The sequence below is a fragment of the Phoca vitulina genome, unplaced genomic scaffold, assembly GCF_004348235.1.
Source record: "Phoca vitulina isolate PV1807 unplaced genomic scaffold, GSC_HSeal_1.0 scaffold1, whole genome shotgun sequence".
NCBI lineage: Eukaryota > Metazoa > Chordata > Mammalia > Carnivora > Phocidae > Phoca > Phoca vitulina.
Window position 1 is genome coordinate 46,219,888 of NW_022589704.1, and position 20,548 is coordinate 46,240,435.

The 20,548-nt window shown below is 32.6% G+C and overlaps 1 protein-coding gene across 1 annotated transcript in view; it reads left to right on the top strand.

The window, feature by feature from the left end:
• CALCRL (calcitonin receptor like receptor) overlaps positions 1-19,946 on the top strand; it is a 100,908-nt gene extending 80,962 nt beyond the window's left edge. Inside the window, exons 10-16 of the mRNA XM_032406534.1 lie at positions 1,594-1,720; positions 4,707-4,860; positions 6,342-6,402; positions 6,486-6,552; positions 10,971-11,189; positions 11,343-11,384; positions 16,599-19,946. Of these exons, the coding sequence (XP_032262425.1) occupies positions 1,594-1,720; positions 4,707-4,860; positions 6,342-6,402; positions 6,486-6,552; positions 10,971-11,189; positions 11,343-11,384; positions 16,599-16,814 (886 nt within the window). The 3' untranslated portion in view covers positions 16,815-19,946. The remainder of the gene's footprint in view (positions 1-1,593; positions 1,721-4,706; positions 4,861-6,341; positions 6,403-6,485; positions 6,553-10,970; positions 11,190-11,342; positions 11,385-16,598) is intronic.
• Positions 19,947-20,548: the final 602 nt, after the last annotated feature.

Below are 20,548 nucleotides of genomic sequence, written 5' to 3' on the forward strand. Positions count from 1 at the left end.
TGTTTGATCCCTGCCTCTCACACCTCTCATACACTGCAAAGTCAAATCAAAGACTCTCTAATACGAAAATATGAGCAGCTCTCAGAGCTGTTTCTATTTTGAAGGACTCCAGCTGCACTTCACATACTTGTCGTATACGACTGTCTTATGCTCAGTTGATTGCCCCAGAGCCATCTCAGTCATGAAGTCTTTCATCGTTTCCCTCATAGCACCCACTTCTGTGGAAGGCATGTATTGAAAAATCAGTAAATACTGGTTTGGACTGAATTCACTTCTAGACCCTTTAAAATACTAAAGCTATATATAAAATCACAGATCTATAGCTGGAAGAAATTTCAGAGACAATATAGCTTAAACTTTGCATTTTTAAATATAGAAAACCTTGGCATCCCAGCCTAACTATAATATCCTGGGCACATGGTTTATTTAGGATAAGGTGATACAGTGATAAAATTAAGTTAAAATCTCCTTGAAGTTCCCAAAGTAGAAGTCATTAGTTTGTGTTAAATAGGGTGGGTTATCTAGGTTACCCATATTAATTGCATAATTTTGTAAAAATACAAAATGAACTTTTAAGTCTCTGTAATGAAATCATTCCTGTCTCCCTACATACGTGTTTTGTTTTGATATTAAGTATTCAGTTTGAAATGGATTCCTTTCTATTAGTTTAAAACTTTGCCCATAAGTGTTCAAATAAATGCTTCATGAAAGAGGTAGAACTTGAGTTGGTCTTTGAGCATAGAGTCATATGCAGACAATCTGGTAGAGTAGATGTGGATTCAATCCGAGGAATGGCGTTACTTGTCATTAATAATGACTTTTCCTAAAATTTATTTCTATATGAATATATATTATATATAATATATATTTATATAAAAAATATATAATTATTTCTATATGAGCCAGTTCTTTAATTTTGTTTTATATAGGAGGACCTCCAGTCACAAGTGGTAATATTTTTATACCTTACATATGGCTGGGCCAATTAGAAAGAAAATTCAGTAAAGCTGAACAAACAAACATCATTGGTTGCTAAGTCTATATTTTTATAAATTTATCTATTCTGAATACAATGTTATCTTTCTCATGGTTGGTCTGCATAATCACTACCACACAGAGGCTCTATAAATAGAACAACCATAAACAATCATAAACAGGCTATATAAACAGAACAACCTTTGTGGTATAATGAAAAGAGCATTATCTGTGTAAGATTCTGACAGACAAATCTAAAGTTTTCAAAATTAATTAGCTGTAGGATTTTTTGATCAATTAACTTCACTGAATCTCAGTTTCTACATTTTCAAAATAAATTAAAATATTACTCATGTTGAGACATTCACAGAAGAAATTTATTTAGAAGCCTTGTATGGGCAAATTTCTATTCCTACGAATGTCTACCTGTCCTGAAGCAACTCACTTGCTCTCTTTTAAGGAATTATAGGTTTTCCCTAATTAAGATTTTATCATGAGTCAATCTTGGGGAGAAAAAATAATTCTTCCAGATTTGAAGCAGCTATTATGAATTGTGAATGTATCTTATTTGAATGATTATTAATAAAAATAAAATATTTGGTTTCTCTTGCCTTTTAGGAGCCTAAGTTGCCAAAGGATTACCTTGCACAAAAATCTATTTTTCTCTTTTGTTTGTAACTCTATTGTAACAATCATTCATCTCACTGCAGTGGCCAACAACCAGGCTTTAGTGGCCACAAATCCTGTAAGTAAAATGAGGTTGTGCCCTTAGGTTCAAGAGGTTAGAGGGAAAGAAATGTGAGTGAAAGGTGGTGGTGGGAGGTAGGGGGTGGGGGGTCCTGATATATGTAAATGTGTATAAATACTCATATATATATTTTAAGGTCTGGCATCTAGAGAGTATATGTATCTATATTCCAATCTATAAAGGTAAATACATCTCAATCTTTCCCAAGTTATAAAGGAGGAATACATGTCTTTGCTTCAATTATTTATATATGTTATACATATCTTCATCTCATTTTATGGCTAGAGTCCTCCTGCTGGTGGGACTTAAGGGTTTATGACCATGTGACATTTACTCAATCGAATTTAAAAAATCAATCAAAGCAACTAACTACAGATGTAGTTAGAAACACAAGGCATGAAAACAGAAAAATTTTAATTAAATTATATATTTGGGATCAGGTGACTTTAAATAGTTAATTAAACCGGGGAAAATGAATTGTACATCCCCTATGTAATGTTAAAGTTTCTTAACATGAGACTTTTTTTTTTTAAAGGACTCTACCAGGTCCTCAGTATCTCAGCAAATATTTATAAGTTGTTTCCTTATAATCCCTTTGGAAGCACAATTTGTTTCTCTTTTAAGTTTTTTTTACTGAAGTGTAGGTGACACAAAATGTTACATTAGTTTCAGATGTACAACATAGTGATTCGACAACTCTATATGCTATGCTTACCACAAGTGTAGCTACTATCCATCACCATACATCCCTATTATAATACCATTGACTATATTTTCTTATGCTGTACCTTTCATTCCCATGACTTATTCATTCCATAACTGGAAGTCTGTATCTCCCACTCCCCTTTACCCAATTTGCCCATCTCTTGCTCCTCTACCCTCCATCCCTGGTAACCATACATAGTTTGTTCTCTGTATTTTGGGGTCTGTTTCTGGAAGCACAATTTTTAGGATGAGTATCAAAAGCTACATAAAAATAAGCGCAGAGACTGTCATAATATAAAAGCCATATTTTAAAACACAAACTAAAATTTACTTATATAAGTGTATATATTTTATGCAAATTATATGCATGTGAGCTATATTTAAAGTATCTGCATAAATAAAAGCATATTTTCAAGTATTTAAAATTATCTGCTTTCATAATGTTTATAGTATCCATACTACAGTTTTGGATATGGATTTGTGGAGGGGTATATATATATATATATGGTGTACATAAAGTGGTTTTTTAAAGATTAAGTTATCTAGTAGTAACTAGATAGATTAGTAACTAGATTTCAGTAGAAATCACGGAAGGGAAGGAATTTTCACTCAGTGGGCCAATAAACAACACTCTCCTATGTGTTTTACGTGTGTGTTTTAGGGTAATTTCCAAAATCCTAAAATTCTCTGCATGTTTGCACATGTGTATCCGGATTGCTTAATCTTGTGTATGTTCCACTCTAATGTCACTAGGTGAGGAAACACACTGGGATAGATTTAGCAACATAAAAAAACTGGCCAATGGCCTACCACTTTAGAGTGACTTTCTCTAGAGCAAAGAGATGAGAAGTTTCATCATGAAGCTACAGAGCAAGAGATTCTAAAGCTTACATTTAGATATAAGGATATTGTGTTTAATGTACAAATTGCAGGCTGTAATATATTTTTAATATATTCTTGGAAAATTTATTGTTTGTTTATATCAGCAATGCCCTTCATAAAAATGCTTTCCTGAAGCATGTTTTAAGTTCTTTTTATCATAGTGGCTTATAGATGAGTTTTTTAAGTGAAATCAGGAGTAAGAAGTCCAATTGGATATGCACGTCTAAAAACTATACCAGATAAAAATTTGAAGCTGAAGTCTGTTATTTCTATATAAATATAGTTAACTAACTCACTTTACCCTTGAGAAGACTTTGTTAATATAACGTGATGTTTGACATCAAGATACTTTATTTTAAAGTTTAATGTTATGCATTCTGCCAATGTATTTAATGGAAGAATAGGTTTTATAAATGTCCTACGGGCAGAAGGCATTGTGTATAATCATGAAAACAAAATTGGAATTACAAGACTTGTGTTCAGGGTATAACTTAGATTGATGTTGTATGAATATTAGCAAATTACTTAACTTCTCCAGTACTCAGTTTTCTATCTGTAAAATATGTGACTAGTGATAAATTATGTCACACAGAATTAAAGATTAAATAAAATAACATATTGAAAATATTTTAAGCTAACTAATATGCACATGTCATCATTACTGTTCTATGAGAACCCCAATATCTATTTTCTAGTGTATCTCCCTTCCAATTTTCTTTTTAGTGAAAAAAAATTTATTTCAAAAATAATGATAATTGCCACTAAATATTTATTGACCAGACTAGAAATTGGGAGCTGTGGAGAGTAAATGGCCATATATTTCTGGGAGAGTTTTAAATTTATTCTCCTTTCTAAGGGAGCAAAATATATCTCTTACTCCTTCATGTTTAGTTTACCCTGTATTTGAACCTTCCTTTTCTGATCTCTTTAAGAATAGAGAAGAGAAAGTGGGGATCTCAGAAAAAGAGGAAGGAAACCATAACTTTTTCTTCTTTTTACTTACATGAAATCCTCAACCCCATATAAAATATGGGCCCATTAGATTATTATTTACTAAGTAATTGCATTGGTAGCAGTAATATGCAAGACTTTCAATTTTGGCCAATTTTCATGAAAAAATGTATCTGGAAAAAACACATCCACTAACTGTAATAAATTTGGAATTTACACATTTCCTGGAAGGTATACCATTATAAATCTTTAGAGTCAGTGCTTAAAAACTTTATAGGCACCATTAGATCAGGATGAAGACTGGCATTTTACAAATCTGAATCATCAGTATATAAGATTTTGTGTAGAGGAGAGAAAATTCCAGGTCTCTATATAACTAACCTAAACTAGACTATTGAATTCATAAACAACTAAATATTGATGACTTTCTTTTTTTTTCTCACAGGTTAGTTGTAAAGTGTCTCAGTTCATTCATCTTTACCTGATGGGCTGTAACTACTTTTGGATGCTTTGTGAAGGCATTTACCTACACACACTCATTGTGGTGGCTGTGTTTGCGGAAAAGCAACATTTGATATGGTATTATTTTCTTGGCTGGGGTAAGTGCCATTACACGTGTCTGCTGACTCACCTTTTAAGAAAGCTCTTAGAGGATGCAGAGCTCCTTTGTAATAAAAATATACTTACTATTAATCATTCTCAAACAACAGCAGGTGATCAACCTTTGCTTATTGCTGTAAATTGAAATATTTAAACAAGAACCACTGACTCATGGTTTTCAGTAGTCACAGGTCAATAATACAATGTGGTTGGGTTTTTTTCTATTTAATATTTCAGTGTGTATCTTGGCTAAGTATGCAGTGGTTAACACGACAGAATTAGAATCATGAATTAGGGAACTAGTCTTCATATTGTTCGAATCTCCTTTTCCTTTGTGCAAAATGAGGGCATTGGGCTTAGCCAGCTTTGAAATTCCACTCAAAAAAAGTTTGTTTTTAAAAAAATATCATTTTATCTTAAGAATAGAGGGGCCAGTAATTGAATAAAGGCACACAAAAGATCTATTTTTTTCCACACAATCTCCTGACATGGTATTATTCACAGTGCAAATAATGATACACTTCTAGCATATTTCCTTTTCTTTTTTTCTGTTTTTTTCAGTTTTAATTTTAATTCCAGTTAGTTAACATACAGTATTATATTAGTTTCAGGTGTACAATATAGTAATTCAGCACTTCCGTACACCACCCTGTGCTCATCACAGCACTGCACTCCTTAGTCCCCATCACCTATTTCACCCATCCCCCATCCACCTCCCCCTCTAGTCATCATCAGTTTGTTCTCTGTAACTAAGAGTCTGTTTCTTGATTTGTGCCTCTAGTGTATTTTTAAAAACAACTAGAATAATTCAAAATATAAAATTCTGAAAATGAGTTCAATTGGACTAGTTTCTAGAAACATAACCGAAATTATACTTATCTATCATATATCAATCTACCTATCTATCTAGTCAGACAATAGATACAGATATATAAAGGTATGTACACACACACACACACATACACACACACTCTTTAGTATATTCAGTATATTTAGTATAGGTTACCTTTATAAAACATGTCTTCATTTCATGTTGGAAAGATCTCATTTAGAATGCTAAAAACATGCAAAATATCTAATATATAAACCATCTCTCTCTTCCTCTCTTTTTCTTCACTTGATCAGTCTCAACTTCTTCCCACATCCTACTAAATAAATATTGGCTGATTCCATATCATAGAAAATATATATGAATTCTTCTAAGCCTTGGGGCTTAGGCAGCACATTTATGGACTTAGGCTCTGAAGTCCACTGATTCAAAATGACTTCACACAGACACACAAACCTGGACATATAAATACCTAATATTTACCATATTTATTGCTTGACTATACAGAAAATATTTACTCATTAAACATATAGTGACCAGTTATTTTTGCTCCCAGGGTACCTCTGAGTTTCATATTTTATGACCACATTTTAGGAATTCCATCTACAGAGAAAGTTGCCTGTTAATTTTCTTTTTGTTTGATATTTGCAGGATTTCCACTGATCCCTGCTTGTATACATGCTGTGGCAAGAAGCTTATATTACAATGACAAGTAAGATCATCTCTCTTTCTGATTTCTATTGGAACTACATAAATGAAAATATCCAACATAATTTTGCTGTTTTTTTCCCCAAGCTGCTGGATCAGTTCTGATACCCATCTCCTCTACATTATCCATGGTCCAATTTGTGCTGCTTTACTGGTACGTAATGAAAATTTTCCTTGTTTCATCATTGTTCATATTTCAACTTTATTTCCTGAATCATCCGGCCTATGGTATCTTTCAGGATCCTGGTGTACATAAATGACATGTTCACAGTGTTTAACTGAAGAGAGTTTAATAAAGGTGTTAATTTGAGGTATTTGCAGGAAGAGAAAAGGAGCTAATTCATAAGGAATGGCCAGGCACCAGGAACCTGCAGCGGGAAACTGTTAATGGCTTTAGACCTAAAGAGGGGACAGAACAGTGTTTCAGGATTTGGGCCAGTGCTGGGAGGCATGGCCCTGAGTAGAGGAACACAGCCACTGCCCAAACCACAGCCTGGCAGGGAAGAAGAATGAGGAAGAAATACTCAAACTTCTCTCTTCCTATGCCCTGATTACTTGGTTCTTCCTTTTGGCCAAATGCAGCAAACGGCAGAGAGCAAGAAGCCTGGGCAAGGATGCAGTCCTTCAAGGTGCCTCAGAGTTTCCTGGGACGCAGAGCAGAACAGAGAAGAGCAGAGGATAGATCTAGTGAGAGGGAACGGCAAATGGGGAAAACTACACACCTATGTTGGTAATAAGAGTAATATTCCAATAAAGAAAAGACTTTAATTTGGAAAAAGAGAGTATTGGTTAAACTGTTGTTTTACTGTCATAAGGATCATCACTTAACACAAATACACCAATTGGACATTTTTAAGTGTGGTTACAGGGAAACAGAAGTCACATTCAGTGCTTTTATTACATTGTTTCAATGGGGAAATAAATTCATCCACATTAACAGGGTTGTTTTCATAGAGCATTAGACACTAGAATGCGATTAATGTCTGAGATTATAATTACAGGTGATATTCAATTATACAGAAAAAGATAAAGGGGGCTACGTTTCTCGGTCAAAATTCAGAGCTTCCTAATCCTTGTTTTCAAATTCTTTTTTTAGACAAGAATTCTTCTATTATTTTACTATATTTGCTAATTGCAGTTTAGCATACGATCATGTTAGAATATTGTTTGAGCCATTCTCAAAAGCATGTCACAATTAAGAGAAACTTCTGGAGGCTGAAGGCCTGGGCTTGAACACTTCTTCCACCTTTTACTTGCTGTATGACCCTAGGCAATTAAACTAATCACTCTACATTTCAAGTGCCTCATTGGTAAGATAAAGAATATAATAATAGTGATTTTTAATCTTTTAAACAAGGAGTCCAATGAGTTAACACCTATAAAGGACTTAACCTGGCATGTATAAAGCATGTAGCAAGTGTCAAACTTCTGATTTGTGCCTGACCACATAAGCTCAAAAATTAACCCATGGAAGTTATTACAGCGATTATGGAAAGTTTAATATAGCTTAATGTAGACTCTAGTGAGAATTTCATAGGCAGAAGCATTTCCTTCCTTTCTGCCCTGCACGTACTAGGGTCATGCATGATACACCGGACTTAAGTTACACCTTGAGATGTCCTAGCTTTGTAATCTTAGAGCCAACATTGAAATCTAGTTCTACCACATCTGGCTGTGTGTATCAGGGCAAGTTCTGTTTTTCTGGGGGGTGTTTTGTTTTGTTGTATTTAACCTCTCAGTACTTTTGTTGTCTCTTCTGTGATTAGGGAATAATAATAGATACCTCATAAGGTATTGCAAGGATTAAATGAGATGCATCTTGTCAGCACAGTGCCTAGAATACAATAAGCTCTCCCAAAAAACGCTCTAAAAACTTTCTTGTAATTTCTACATGATACCATGATTTTGTTCTGAGGAGTGTTCAAAGAAATAAGATATGTTTTTTGGGCCACCTAGGAGCTTACAGAACAAATATAAGGCAAAATTTTATTACAAGAGATCTGACTGATTCTTCAGAGGGATAATTCAAATGCTTAAATCAGAGAGGTTCAGGAAATTAAGTAAAAGCACCTAGCAAATAAAAAATGTAATTGCAACTAACACAATCCTTGAAAAGCCCCTCCACATCAATTTTGGGAGGGAAGAGTAGATGGTGCAGTTAAGGGTAGAATATCACATAGAAATATAACCCATAAAGCTACTCTAAAAGAAAGAAAGTGAAAATCCACATTATTTGCCTAAAACATTTTCCATTTTCTTGGCTGAAAAAAGAGCAGGAGCCTATTTTTCTAACACGATAAATTGTTCTGTCTTTGTTTGAGTTCTAGGGCTCCTCACTGGTTCTGGCCGATTCCAAGGTCTTGGGAGGGGCCTTAGCAATTGTTTATATGGTCACATGCTTAAGTACAACTTTTATAAATAAAATATTTCAACCTCAATCAGTTTATTTCCACTCAGACTTCCCCTGTCACATTTCCTCTTGAGCAGGATGGTATTTGAGTGGCTACAGCACTTTTGAGATCTTGCCAAAGGGAAGTTGAGAGAGGATACATTTAATTTGTGTTTAGTGAGAGATTTTTAAGTCAGTTCAGTGTATAGTTAAGTGATTGCGGGCTGTTCTAGTCTGGGAATGGCTTCTAGGAATCCTCCTGCCCTCACTGTGCTGAGGTACACTGCTTCCTTTCATGACCCGAGTGTGGGATCATGATATGAAAATGTCCTGTTGTGCCTACCAGTTACATGATCTTTATGAGTATTGGAATAAAAACAGATTTCTTTTCTTCCCCTTAACTAGTTTTGCTCAAAGATAGATGAGATTCAGATATAGGTCATCTGAAATTTAAAATTCTTATTCAATTCCTATTCAAAATAAATGGAAGTATTTGCAGAAAATAAAGTAGGATGACTTTCTAGTTTCTAGTTTCACATTTTAAATCAGATTTGCCATTTTGGAAAAGCACTTTGCATTTAGAGATTTTCATATAATGAGCATCTAAATTGCAACATTTCTACTGATTTTATAATTTATGATTTTTGCATGTAAGGATTATAAAATATTTTATATTCTAAATTTATAAGCAGATAAAAGGGCATTATTATATTTTCTTTCATGGGCTGGTAGTAATTTCCATTTAGCCAAAACTTTACAATAGCCATGAGTGCTTAGGAAGGGAACATAATAGGATGGGTGGAAAAACAGCTGATGTGTTGATTTGTCATGTTTCATTCTTACACCTGTTGAAATGGCTTATTCTGCTTTTGTCTTTAGCAGAGACATTCCTGTGTCTGTAACCATGTTACTTTTCATAGATGTGTTTCCATCGGTATTGTGGTGAACTTTGGAGCATATGTCCCATTAGATTCTCTAAGAATAGTAGTGGCCTATTTTTATGCCCAGTTATTTTCATAACACATGTCTTAAATCAGCATATGTATGTTATTTGTTCATTGTTTTCTATATTAAATGAGGGGCTATCATTATTATTCCAATTTATTAAGGTAAGCAGATATAAATTACTTATCAGGATGTAGTTTAAAAGCTTTAGATTATTAAAGCACAGATGCTAGAAGTCAGGGTGAAGAAAAAGTAAAGAGAATATAGTGTAATGACATAAGAGCCCTAAGGGGCTCTTCTGGAGTTAATATCCATAATCTTATGGAAGGCGCAAAATATGGGCACAGAAAAAATAGACAAGCATAAAAGATATCGACTTGGATGAAGATAAGAAAGTGGTATTCAAAGTGAGAGAGAGAGCGAGAGAGATATATTAAAGCAGAACTCTGTTTCCTGAGTGACTTACTTATCCACACTAAATTTTTGAAGTTTTATAGCTCCCTTTCAAAAAGAATGATTTCTCTTGGGAAAAGTTTTTAACACACAGTAAATATGTAATTACAGAAAGTAATTAACAGACGGCCCTGTGGGATGCCAAAATTGTTTTAACTCTAGGATGATCTAGGTTGAACATCAGCTGGTTTTAGTGTGTGATCAGCTTCCTTAGAATGATAAAGAAGCTTACAGTACTATCTCAGGAGTTGTGAGGATTACTGTTAGAAAAGGAAACACAGGAAGGAGAAACCAAAAAGATGAAAATGGTTATTATGGTATAATATGTATTTGGAAAGTACTAGTATGGACAGTGATAAAGAGGAGACACTTAAAAAAATTAGCATTTGTTATAAACAATTCTTTCCTTTGTTTGAGCTGAAAATGTTCAAAAGACTTTGTTTTTGGACCATCGCAAAATTCAAAAAAACTGCATAAGAAAATGAGCTGAGAAAAACATTCAGATATTCCTTAATTGAATGTGTTCCACAATAATTCCACCATAATTCTATTTTTCTAAAACTAAGTCCACTAACATTGATGCGCTTGTTAAATTAATAAATCACAACTCTAGAAATACAAATTAATATATTAGGCATATATTCTCTGCAGTAGAACATATTCTTGTACATTAAAAATTATCTATGACTTATAAAATCAAAGATTTGTAATGCTTCTTAATATTCAGTAATGCTTCTTAATATTAAATATTAAACAGTTTTCAATATGCCATTTTATTTTTTTAGGTGAATCTTTTTTTTCTATTAAATATTGTACGTGTTCTCATTACCAAGTTAAAAGTTACTCACCAAGCAGAATCCAATCTCTACATGAAAGCTGTGAGAGCTACACTTATCCTGGTGCCATTACTTGGCATTGAATTTGTGCTGATTCCGTGGCGACCTGAAGGAAGGATTGCAGAGGAGATATATGACTACATTATGCACATCCTTATGCACTATCAGGTATGGTGTTCTTGAATCAGGAAGGCACCTTGTGAAGTTTGGTATTAAATTGCATATAGCTTTGGTTTAGTTTTGACTATGTATGTAGCAAGTTGGTTACAAATAATGTATCTTTTCCATTTGGAATCAGAAAATTCTGTTTTTCTTTTACAGGGTCTTTTGGTTTCTACAATTTTCTGTTTCTTTAATGGAGAGGTATGGTGATTATTTTTATTCCTTTTATCATTTCATATTTGCAATATATCTTTTTCTTAAAAATAAAGACAATTATACATTCCCTAGGAACAACTTCAAATTCCATTTTGATCAGGAAAAAAACGAATCTCTTTTCATGGATGCAACTCTTCTTCCCGAAAGCTTGGGTCATACTGGAGTTCAAGAGTAGGGCAAATCCAGCCTCACTTTAAAATAGTCCATCAGTGACTTTTAGTCATGTAGCCTTTGACCTACCTTTTGCACTAATCCTAGTAAGTCTGGCCTTTGTCGTAGGTACAATGCTAGGCAATCCTTAACCTCATAAAACATACACTCTAATAGGAAATAGAATTGACTCATTTTCATTTTCCCCCTTTCTCTGTTTTTTGTTTTGCCTGGCTCACAATGTGGTTTGAAAAACAGTTTTATGGTGGTTACAAAAAGATTTTAAAGAATTAAACTCTCAGTTATACAGGGAGGGCATGCAGTAAGTTAGAAAACTGAGGAGAACAGAATGCTGTAATTTGTAACATGGCAATGTGCTCTTGGATATTTCAAGATTTTTATCCAAGGCTTTCCGAATAAGAAAGCTTCAGGTGTTTTAGAAACTGGTACCAAGGTTCTTATGCATATGAATAGTGTTATAGCTCAGTGGTTTGAGCTATACGGATTTAGCTCTTTATCTGTTTTTAATCTATTTGACAAATTTTAACCTTTTGGAGGATTTTGTAAAATTCAACAAAGTTTAGAAATCCAGACAGCAACTGAGTGAGACTCAAATACTTGGTAACTGTGAAGCTTATCACAAAGCTTCAGGTGGGAAACATACGGACCAGTAGGTGTAACATTATGAGAACTATTCCTAAAAAATAAGTCAACATTGGAAATCATGTACATGTCATGAAAAACTATAAAATATTGCTCTCCTTTGCTTAATAATCGTTTACTTCTTTCTCTTAGCACATGATGAAATTTCAGGTTTGATTTTATTAAATTGATTTTTTAAAATTTTTATTTCATTTATTTATTATTTATAATGGAGTGTAGAACTGTCAAACATAGTAGGCTATATTTCGTATCTTTAAGTGGTGCTTCCATGATTTTTCTGTTATACAGTGGACGACAGTGACTTTTTCTGAAGTCAATGAGAAGTACAGATGTAAAATGCAATGAGGAAGAATAGATAAATCATTTGTTTTGATAATAAAATCCAAATAGCATTTATTATGTACTTCTATAAATTTATGATTGCATGAGCTGAATTAGACAATCCTATTTGCTGCCTATATAGGATTTTACAATTAAAATAGATGAGAGAGAAATGGACAACATGCCAAAGAACAGGCATACAATATGAACAATATACCTCTCCACTTGCAGAAACAGATTTCATTTTAATAAAAGGTAATTTCTAAATGTATTAATCATAATCACTAGTAAAATATTTTGTGATAGGAAGCAATGTAGAATAAAAGCACAGATACAGCAATGTGTTTTTACCCCAAAGATGCCACTTTGTTCCTGGCTGTAATACTTCGGGCAATATTCTGAGCCTCCTAGAGTCTCAGTGTCTACTTTTATTAAAAGGAAATAAAAGCAAGTTCCTTACACAAGTCTCACAAAGATTAGTGTAAGCTAGGAATCTAAAGCTTTTAGCACCATGCCCCACCCTTAGTAGATTACCAGTACATTACAGATTCCTTACTAGATCTGTCAACTCGTTCATTTTCAAAAATACATGCACAAATGGGAGCATTAGTCATACTGGAGTCAATCTCAAATTGGACTTTTTATTTGGAAGGGTTGCCCAGGGAATATCTAAACTAATGCCTAATACTCCGATTGCACTCTCTGTGTAACCAAAAGAGACCCAGACCTTGATCTTCTGCCATGTCCTAAAATTGAGAAAATTTGGTCAGTAAAAAATTACAATAATACAAAATCTTTTGAGCCTAGTTGTTGCCAAATCCTTTGGTTCTTTACAACATCTCCAATATGTGTCCCCTTTTCTTCATCTCTCAAGATACAATCCCTATTTGTGGATGACTCATTTCTCATCTTAAGAAATACTATAATCCCTCCTTTTTTGTCTCTTTGCCTCTTAGTTTTTCCCACTCTCATAACATGAAGGCACAACTGCCAGATTCATTTTGTGTGGTTCCAACTATGTCATGTAGTTCTTAAAATCATTTTCTCAGGCTTACGTTCCCTTCTTGCTTTCCACAGGAGGTCAAGTAGCTTCCCTTTAGCATAGTCTCTACTTTTTTTTTTTTTTACTCTCACATTTTGTTTATTTTTTAAGCCAAAATATTCCTATTTGCATTTCTCACTAGTTAAATAATTGTGGCATGACAAGTGCTCAGGACACATTCATCTCATCTCTAGCCCACTCAGCCAAATATGGACTGTTAGCATAAACTAGAGATTTAGTTATTAGAAGTGCCCTCCCTAGCCTCAGGGGTAAATCTAACAACACTTGAGAGAGATACTTTTATAAAGCGAACAAAAAGATTTATTGAGAATAACCAAACCTATATTTTATAATGAGAACTAGGTAGCATTTTTATATGAAGCTCTATTAACTATTTTTTAACTAATTTAGGTTAAGGAATATAGAATTGATTCCTTATCAAGTGCTAATGGACATATAAAGTTGTAATGTTACATTGTAAAAACAGTTGGCCTTACTATTTGTATAACATTTACATTTTCATATCTTTAATAATATCAGGCTATCTTCCCTTCCAATTGCAATTTTCCTTGTTATCTTTCCCCATTACAGTTTTCTCATTAAAGGTGTATTAAGAGTGGCCACTTTAATGTTCTGTTGAACAGTATGATATGTATTAGAAGAAGCAGATGAAAAACAAATCCTTATAGAGAATAATATAAACAAACAGATGCCTACAAGGCCAATGGGTCTTTAATTAGGTTCATTTTTAACTTCAGTAAGTCCCCATAGTTCAGGAAATTGAACTTCTATGGTTTTTCTGATGATTTGGTTGTAAGGAAGAAATAGGGTGATGATTGTAATCAAAGCAGATATTTCAAGAGCAGTCAGATATTTCAAAAGTCATTTTGACTGTTGGAATTGAATTTAAGCTTTCATTTTCAAGAACATAATTATTACATTCACAGCTAAGATACTTCTTCTTGTCAGCTGCTTCCCAACATTTATGTAGAATCTTTTGTATAAAGTTACATTCTATTTTCTTTCAAACAGAAACTATATAGTAAATGTATTCAGTCAGTCCATCATTTAGTAACAAAGTGAAGAGAAATGAATTTAGCAGAAAATCAGGATCAAAAACAATTCCCATCAGAAATATCTAGATAATTGGCCAAAAGTCATTTTTGTTGTAAATCTTTGAATATTTATTTAAAAAGCACACTCTAAAGCCATTCCATTTGTTATTTGCTTATGCTCATGAAGATATTACATATGCAGACATTATTTTAAATTACTTTAATTTAAACATGCTATTTGGAGAATTGAGAAAGACATTATTAAATCAAGAGGGAAGCAGTAGTATATACTTTTTTGCAAGATAAATGTATTTATTGTCCTATAAATGCTTTTATTTCAAAGAAAATTTACAAGAATATAAATTATTCCCTTCAGATACAGTTTATATATATGTGTGTGTATATATATATATAAACTTGAAAGTCCTGAAGTTCTGAATTTCATAAAAATACATTTAAAACACATTTATTGCATTTCTAATTACATAATTAATACTTGAAATTCTAATAACTCATTTTGAATTCTAACTAAAGAAACCCATTGACTTTGTATTTGTATCTTCCATTTTTCTACATGTTAAAATACAAAGTGAGACAGTAAAACTTTGTGTTCATTTTAAGTGACAGAGTACAGGAGACTCTAAAAGGACTTTGAAGTATCCCACAGAGTCCTCTCATTAAAAGAGCTCCTGGGAATACCTATTAGTAATAAACTGTTCATAATTTGGAGAAGTTTTCTAGATCTATTAGACAAAAGAATGTAGACTTAAATAAACCAGCCCTATTTTAATATTTATATTTAATATTTAATATTAATTTTTACACATGAATACAGTGAATGAAGAGTTGAGGAATTCTATATAATTAGTAGCAAGGTAGACAATTATTGCATGAGTATATTTCTAGTACATGGATTATTGGAAAATTGCTTTTAGTGATGCTCAGATTGCCCCTGAGGAAGCAATCAAAATGTCAAAGAGCAGTTGAGAGCTTGGGGAAGACAATTCAAAGCTAGACATGTCTTGGACAGACCTAACTTATGTCACAGGCATGTGGCTAATACACTCGTAAAGTAGGAGATAGCCCCACACTGGTCTGCCCAATCATCAGACACCTGGAAATATCCAGGTTACCAAGTGGGAGATGTATTTGAATATTCTCATTTCCACTTACTGAATCAATATGAATAAAATCCCCTTAGTGTCTCATGTTCAGTTAAAACCAAAGTCACTATATATGGCCTACCGGTCCTGATCTCTAGCCCTAGAGAAGAAGGAAGTCATTAAATATCAAATTCACCCAGTCAGAGGGGGATCCAAACACAAAGAAGTGGAGTGGTGACATCCCTAAACTTTTTCACAGGCTTATCCCATTTGTAATTACCTGTTCAACACTTTCTTCCCTCTGGGTAGTAAGGTTCAGGAGGACAAAAACCCTAACTTTTTTCCAGAATGTAGCACAATACCTGGCACATGATAATCACTCAGTAAAAAGTAGTTGCTGCTGTTAATGATGATGATGAATATTTATAGTCCTTGTATCCCTAACTTCTTTTTCTTTTACCTCTTTTCTCTCTCCTTTTGTACTCTCACTAATTGTCTTCTCATTCTATTATTAAGATATTGATATAAAACTAAATGTTACACATGCAAGCTTGCAAATGGGGGTCTGGGTTAACTACTTATTTGACAATAATACATTCATATGCATTATTAAAGCTTCAAAGATAAGGCATAAAATATTAATGGGATCTAAGAGTAAAGAGTAATGCAATGAATTTCCTAAATATAAATTTCTTAATGTTCCCAATTTAATTCTTTTAAGAAAATAAAGCAGTATTATTCACTAATTAACATCAATGCTTTTTTTTAAGTTTTACATAAATTATTTTATTGTACTTTTAAATACAATATCTTTATTTCAGATAATGAATTGTTCTTGTCCTTTCTGTTTCTTTTTGATTGACAGGTTCAAGCAATTCTAAAAAGAAATTGGAATCAATATAAAATCCAATTTGGAAACAGCTTTTCCCATACAGATGCTCTTCGAAGCGCATCTTACACAGTGTCAACAATCAGTGATGGTACAGGTTATAGTCATGACTGTCCTAGTGAACACTTAAATGGAAAAAGCATCCATGATATTGAAAATGTTGTCTTAAAACCAGAAAAGTTATATGATTGATAATTGAGGGAGTACTGCTTAACTATTTTGTGCCACTCCTAACTAAAGGACTTCGATCTATGGCTTTACAACCAGAAGACTTCAATATTCAATGAATTTCTTGAATGCCACAAAGAAAACCTTCACATCAATTCAGTAGTGTGTTGTTAAATGTTTAATAACTAGCTCTTTGGGAGAAAAAAAAAACACTGATTTGTAATGTTTTCCAGTTTCTGTGGTGTATTCCCACCATGGCTGATTTTAGGCTACCAATTTGACATTGCTGAATGTGAAATTGGGAAAGTGTCAGTACAATCAACTCTTACAGGCTGGCATGTACCAGCTCTAGGACACCACTGCATGAATTCACAAATGAGTAAGACTGTAAAAGTTCATATACACACTGGGCACAATTCTACTCTTACTGACTAAAGAGAGCTAGGTAAGACCTCCAGACTCAGAGGGAAAATTAGCTTTTCATTTGTTTGTTTTTAAAATTTTTATCCCATATTCATTGGTGCAGTTGATTTTTTTTTTTTAACCCAGTAAATCTTCTAGCCCTTTTTGTATTTACCCTTTCAAATGGACTGGATAAAGAAGTAATTATTTTCCAAGAAAAGTGACTGAGCAGAACTGCTATTGTCTACTCTTTGGCTGATACATCATAGTCATATCCAATATTATATCTGTTTTTGAAATTTGATGAACAGTATGTAGGACATGCAATCCTACTTTGCTATCATTAGGGAGACATCTTGGTTGATATCACACCTTGTCAGCTACTTTCCTATCTTACTACACAAGTGGGAGGGAATCAGTTTCCCTGTATCTGTAAATAGAAACTTTGGCCCTTCCGTTTCTACTGTGTAGACAAATTCACAATTATTTTACATGAAGGAAATCAGTGAAGGATTTCTTATTTTCTTGGAAGTTTGTAAAAAAAATTGTTGTGAAAATAAGCTTGTAAATACTCTTATCTATTTTATAGTCTCAAATCAAATGCATATAATCTAGATAGGTTTTTTTAAAAAACAAATACATAATGTAACAATGTATGCTTGTTAATATCTGATACTGTGTCTGGGCTGATTTTATAATAAAATAGAGTCTGGAATTCTATATTTGGTAAATATTTTAAAGACAACCAGATGCCAGCATCAGAAGTTTGTTTGAGAACCAAGAGAACAGAAATATCTATGAAATGATATAAAATATTTATTAAAAAAAACTCAAGGCCACTGTTTTATTACATTAGCTTAGGTGATTCTTTCATAACTTAGTAATACGTATGTTTGACATATTTCTCCTTTTATTTTGACGATGAACTTTCATTCTAATCCAGAAATTTTAAAGGATTCCTACAGTAATAAATGTCAGTCTGCCATTCTTATGGTTTTTACACCAGTAAAAATATTACTTTTCTGACTCTTACTGTATAAATATATATGGCTTTGGAAATGTTCCAGACTATTAAAAAAAAAACTAGAAGAATACTATATATATATATACATATATATATCATATAAAATGCTTTAATAGAGCTACTATGATAATGCAATACTAAAAATCAGTGAAAGACTTGAATATATCAGTGAAGAAGAATTGTCAGAATGTTTAGGGAGTAATTCAATTAAGATGGAAGAAAGCCTTACTAATGAATTAAAGTGACACTTAAATGGGATTCAGTTTCCCTAATGTTATTTTCCACTCAAATTTCTGAAAAACGAAAATGCCTTCAATTAGTAAAAGTCAATTTGAGGAGGAGAAATCACTATGTGTACGTGTTTTCCTAGTGTGTTAATTTGTTTAAAATGGATTAAACTAATGACTTAGTAATCATAGCTTCTTTCTTAAGCTGTCAGTAGATTGGGAGTTCAGAAGTCATTTGAAATTGTCCAGGAAAATTATCTAAATTAGTAAGAATTAACATATTAAATAGTCTGGTCAATAGATTTATAGTTTATCTGTATACATGCAAAGGTTTTACTGTTAGTTTCAAATTTATGGATTTTATAGCAAGCTATCTTTAAGAAGGAATGCAGGCTGTTCTGGATTTGCTACTGTTTAAATTTTACAAAAATTCCTTTAAATAAACTCACTTTTTAGCTACTTATTATTCAAAGACACAGATTCAAATCCTTTGTTTGACACTATTCACATATTTCTTCATTCCTCCAGACAAACTGTCAAGTCTCAACCATAAATGACAGTAGAAAATGTCAAACTCTCCATGAGCATTCTATTAAAATTATACTGTAATTTTCCATTATTTTTTATTGTGCTTTTATCATATTAAGTTCAGATCAGATTTCCCTTCTGGCCAAGAATCATCTATTGCACAATCTTCAGGTGAAAGAATCCAATAATTACTTAGTGTTAGTTTTGTACCCATATTTTTTTATGAGTAATGTTTTTAAATATTAGACTTCTCTAAAGCTGAAGTGTTAATTAAGGTCTCCTTTATGTCTTACTTATGAAGAAAAGATAAAATCAATAGTTTTTAAAAGGAAACTTTTTTGGTATCTACTGAAAACTAATTGGGGGAATTTCTAACTTTCAAAATGGAGATCTGCTATTTTTCTGTGAGTACTTGTGAAAGTTACATTTTAATTAAAAAAAATTCTAATCTGTCCTTTTTGAGTTTTCTAAAGTTATTTTCCAGTGCATTTATTTGTAAAACACCAATTCTGGAATTTGGTGTTTGCTCAAATGTAATCCAGTGTACATAGAATTAGTGGTAGGTGTAGTGCTGTAATTAATTGCTTATAATTTTTTTAAATGTGAATTTATTTTAATTTTCTTTTGGTTTTAATTGGCTAAGAGAAACCACCATTTCTTTTACCTGTAAGTCATAAACAAGATATTCTGATCAATTAAAATAAGTCATGTTATGTCTACTTAATGTATATCTCTATTTTTTGGTTGTATGAAAATATTAAAGATGTGAGTTAAAGTTGATTTTCACTCATGTACTGAAGTGCTGAATAATTTATAAACATAATTGTTTACAGTGGTCAGTGGAATACTGAAAATCAATAACTCTATCTCTACTACTCTCTTTAAAATCTTCAATAAACCAGTAAAACATCCCCAAAACCAATTTTTTTAAAATTATGAATTTGAAAAAAGATTATGAATTTGTTTTTCAAGCTAGAAAACTCCAAATAAACAGCAATATACCAAAATTCCTTCCTAGGCTGAAAGAAGGGAAAGGATGCCCAGAAATAGGAAAATGTACAGGGATTTCTCTCCTCTTTCCATTATATTCCATTGTGTAGTTTTGTTTTGAATAGCAGAAAGAAAAAGAAGGAAAGGAACTATTTAAAGATAATTTTTTAAAAAAGAACATAATCATGACTCACAAATATAAAATGAAAACATGTCAAAGAATTTGTTTAGTTCATTCATTAACAGGGGGACAAGATGTTACAACAATTCATGGAAGAATGTAAAATATCACACATATAGAAGAATATAAGAAATGCTGAAATGAATTTATAAATAAATGGTCTACTCATAGGGCAATAATCAGTTGCATCCTATTGAATAACTAATGTGTATTTCTATGATCAAGAATAATGTACATCATGATCAGTTTTCTGCAACTAATATATCTATAAAATAGCTCAAAATAATGAAAGGTAGAGATAACCCTGAAGAACATACTAGAAAGCACTAGAAAGGACACTTTAATGACTCTAACATATATTTTGCCGATACAATGAGAGAACAATATGATGCATATGCAGTAAGTA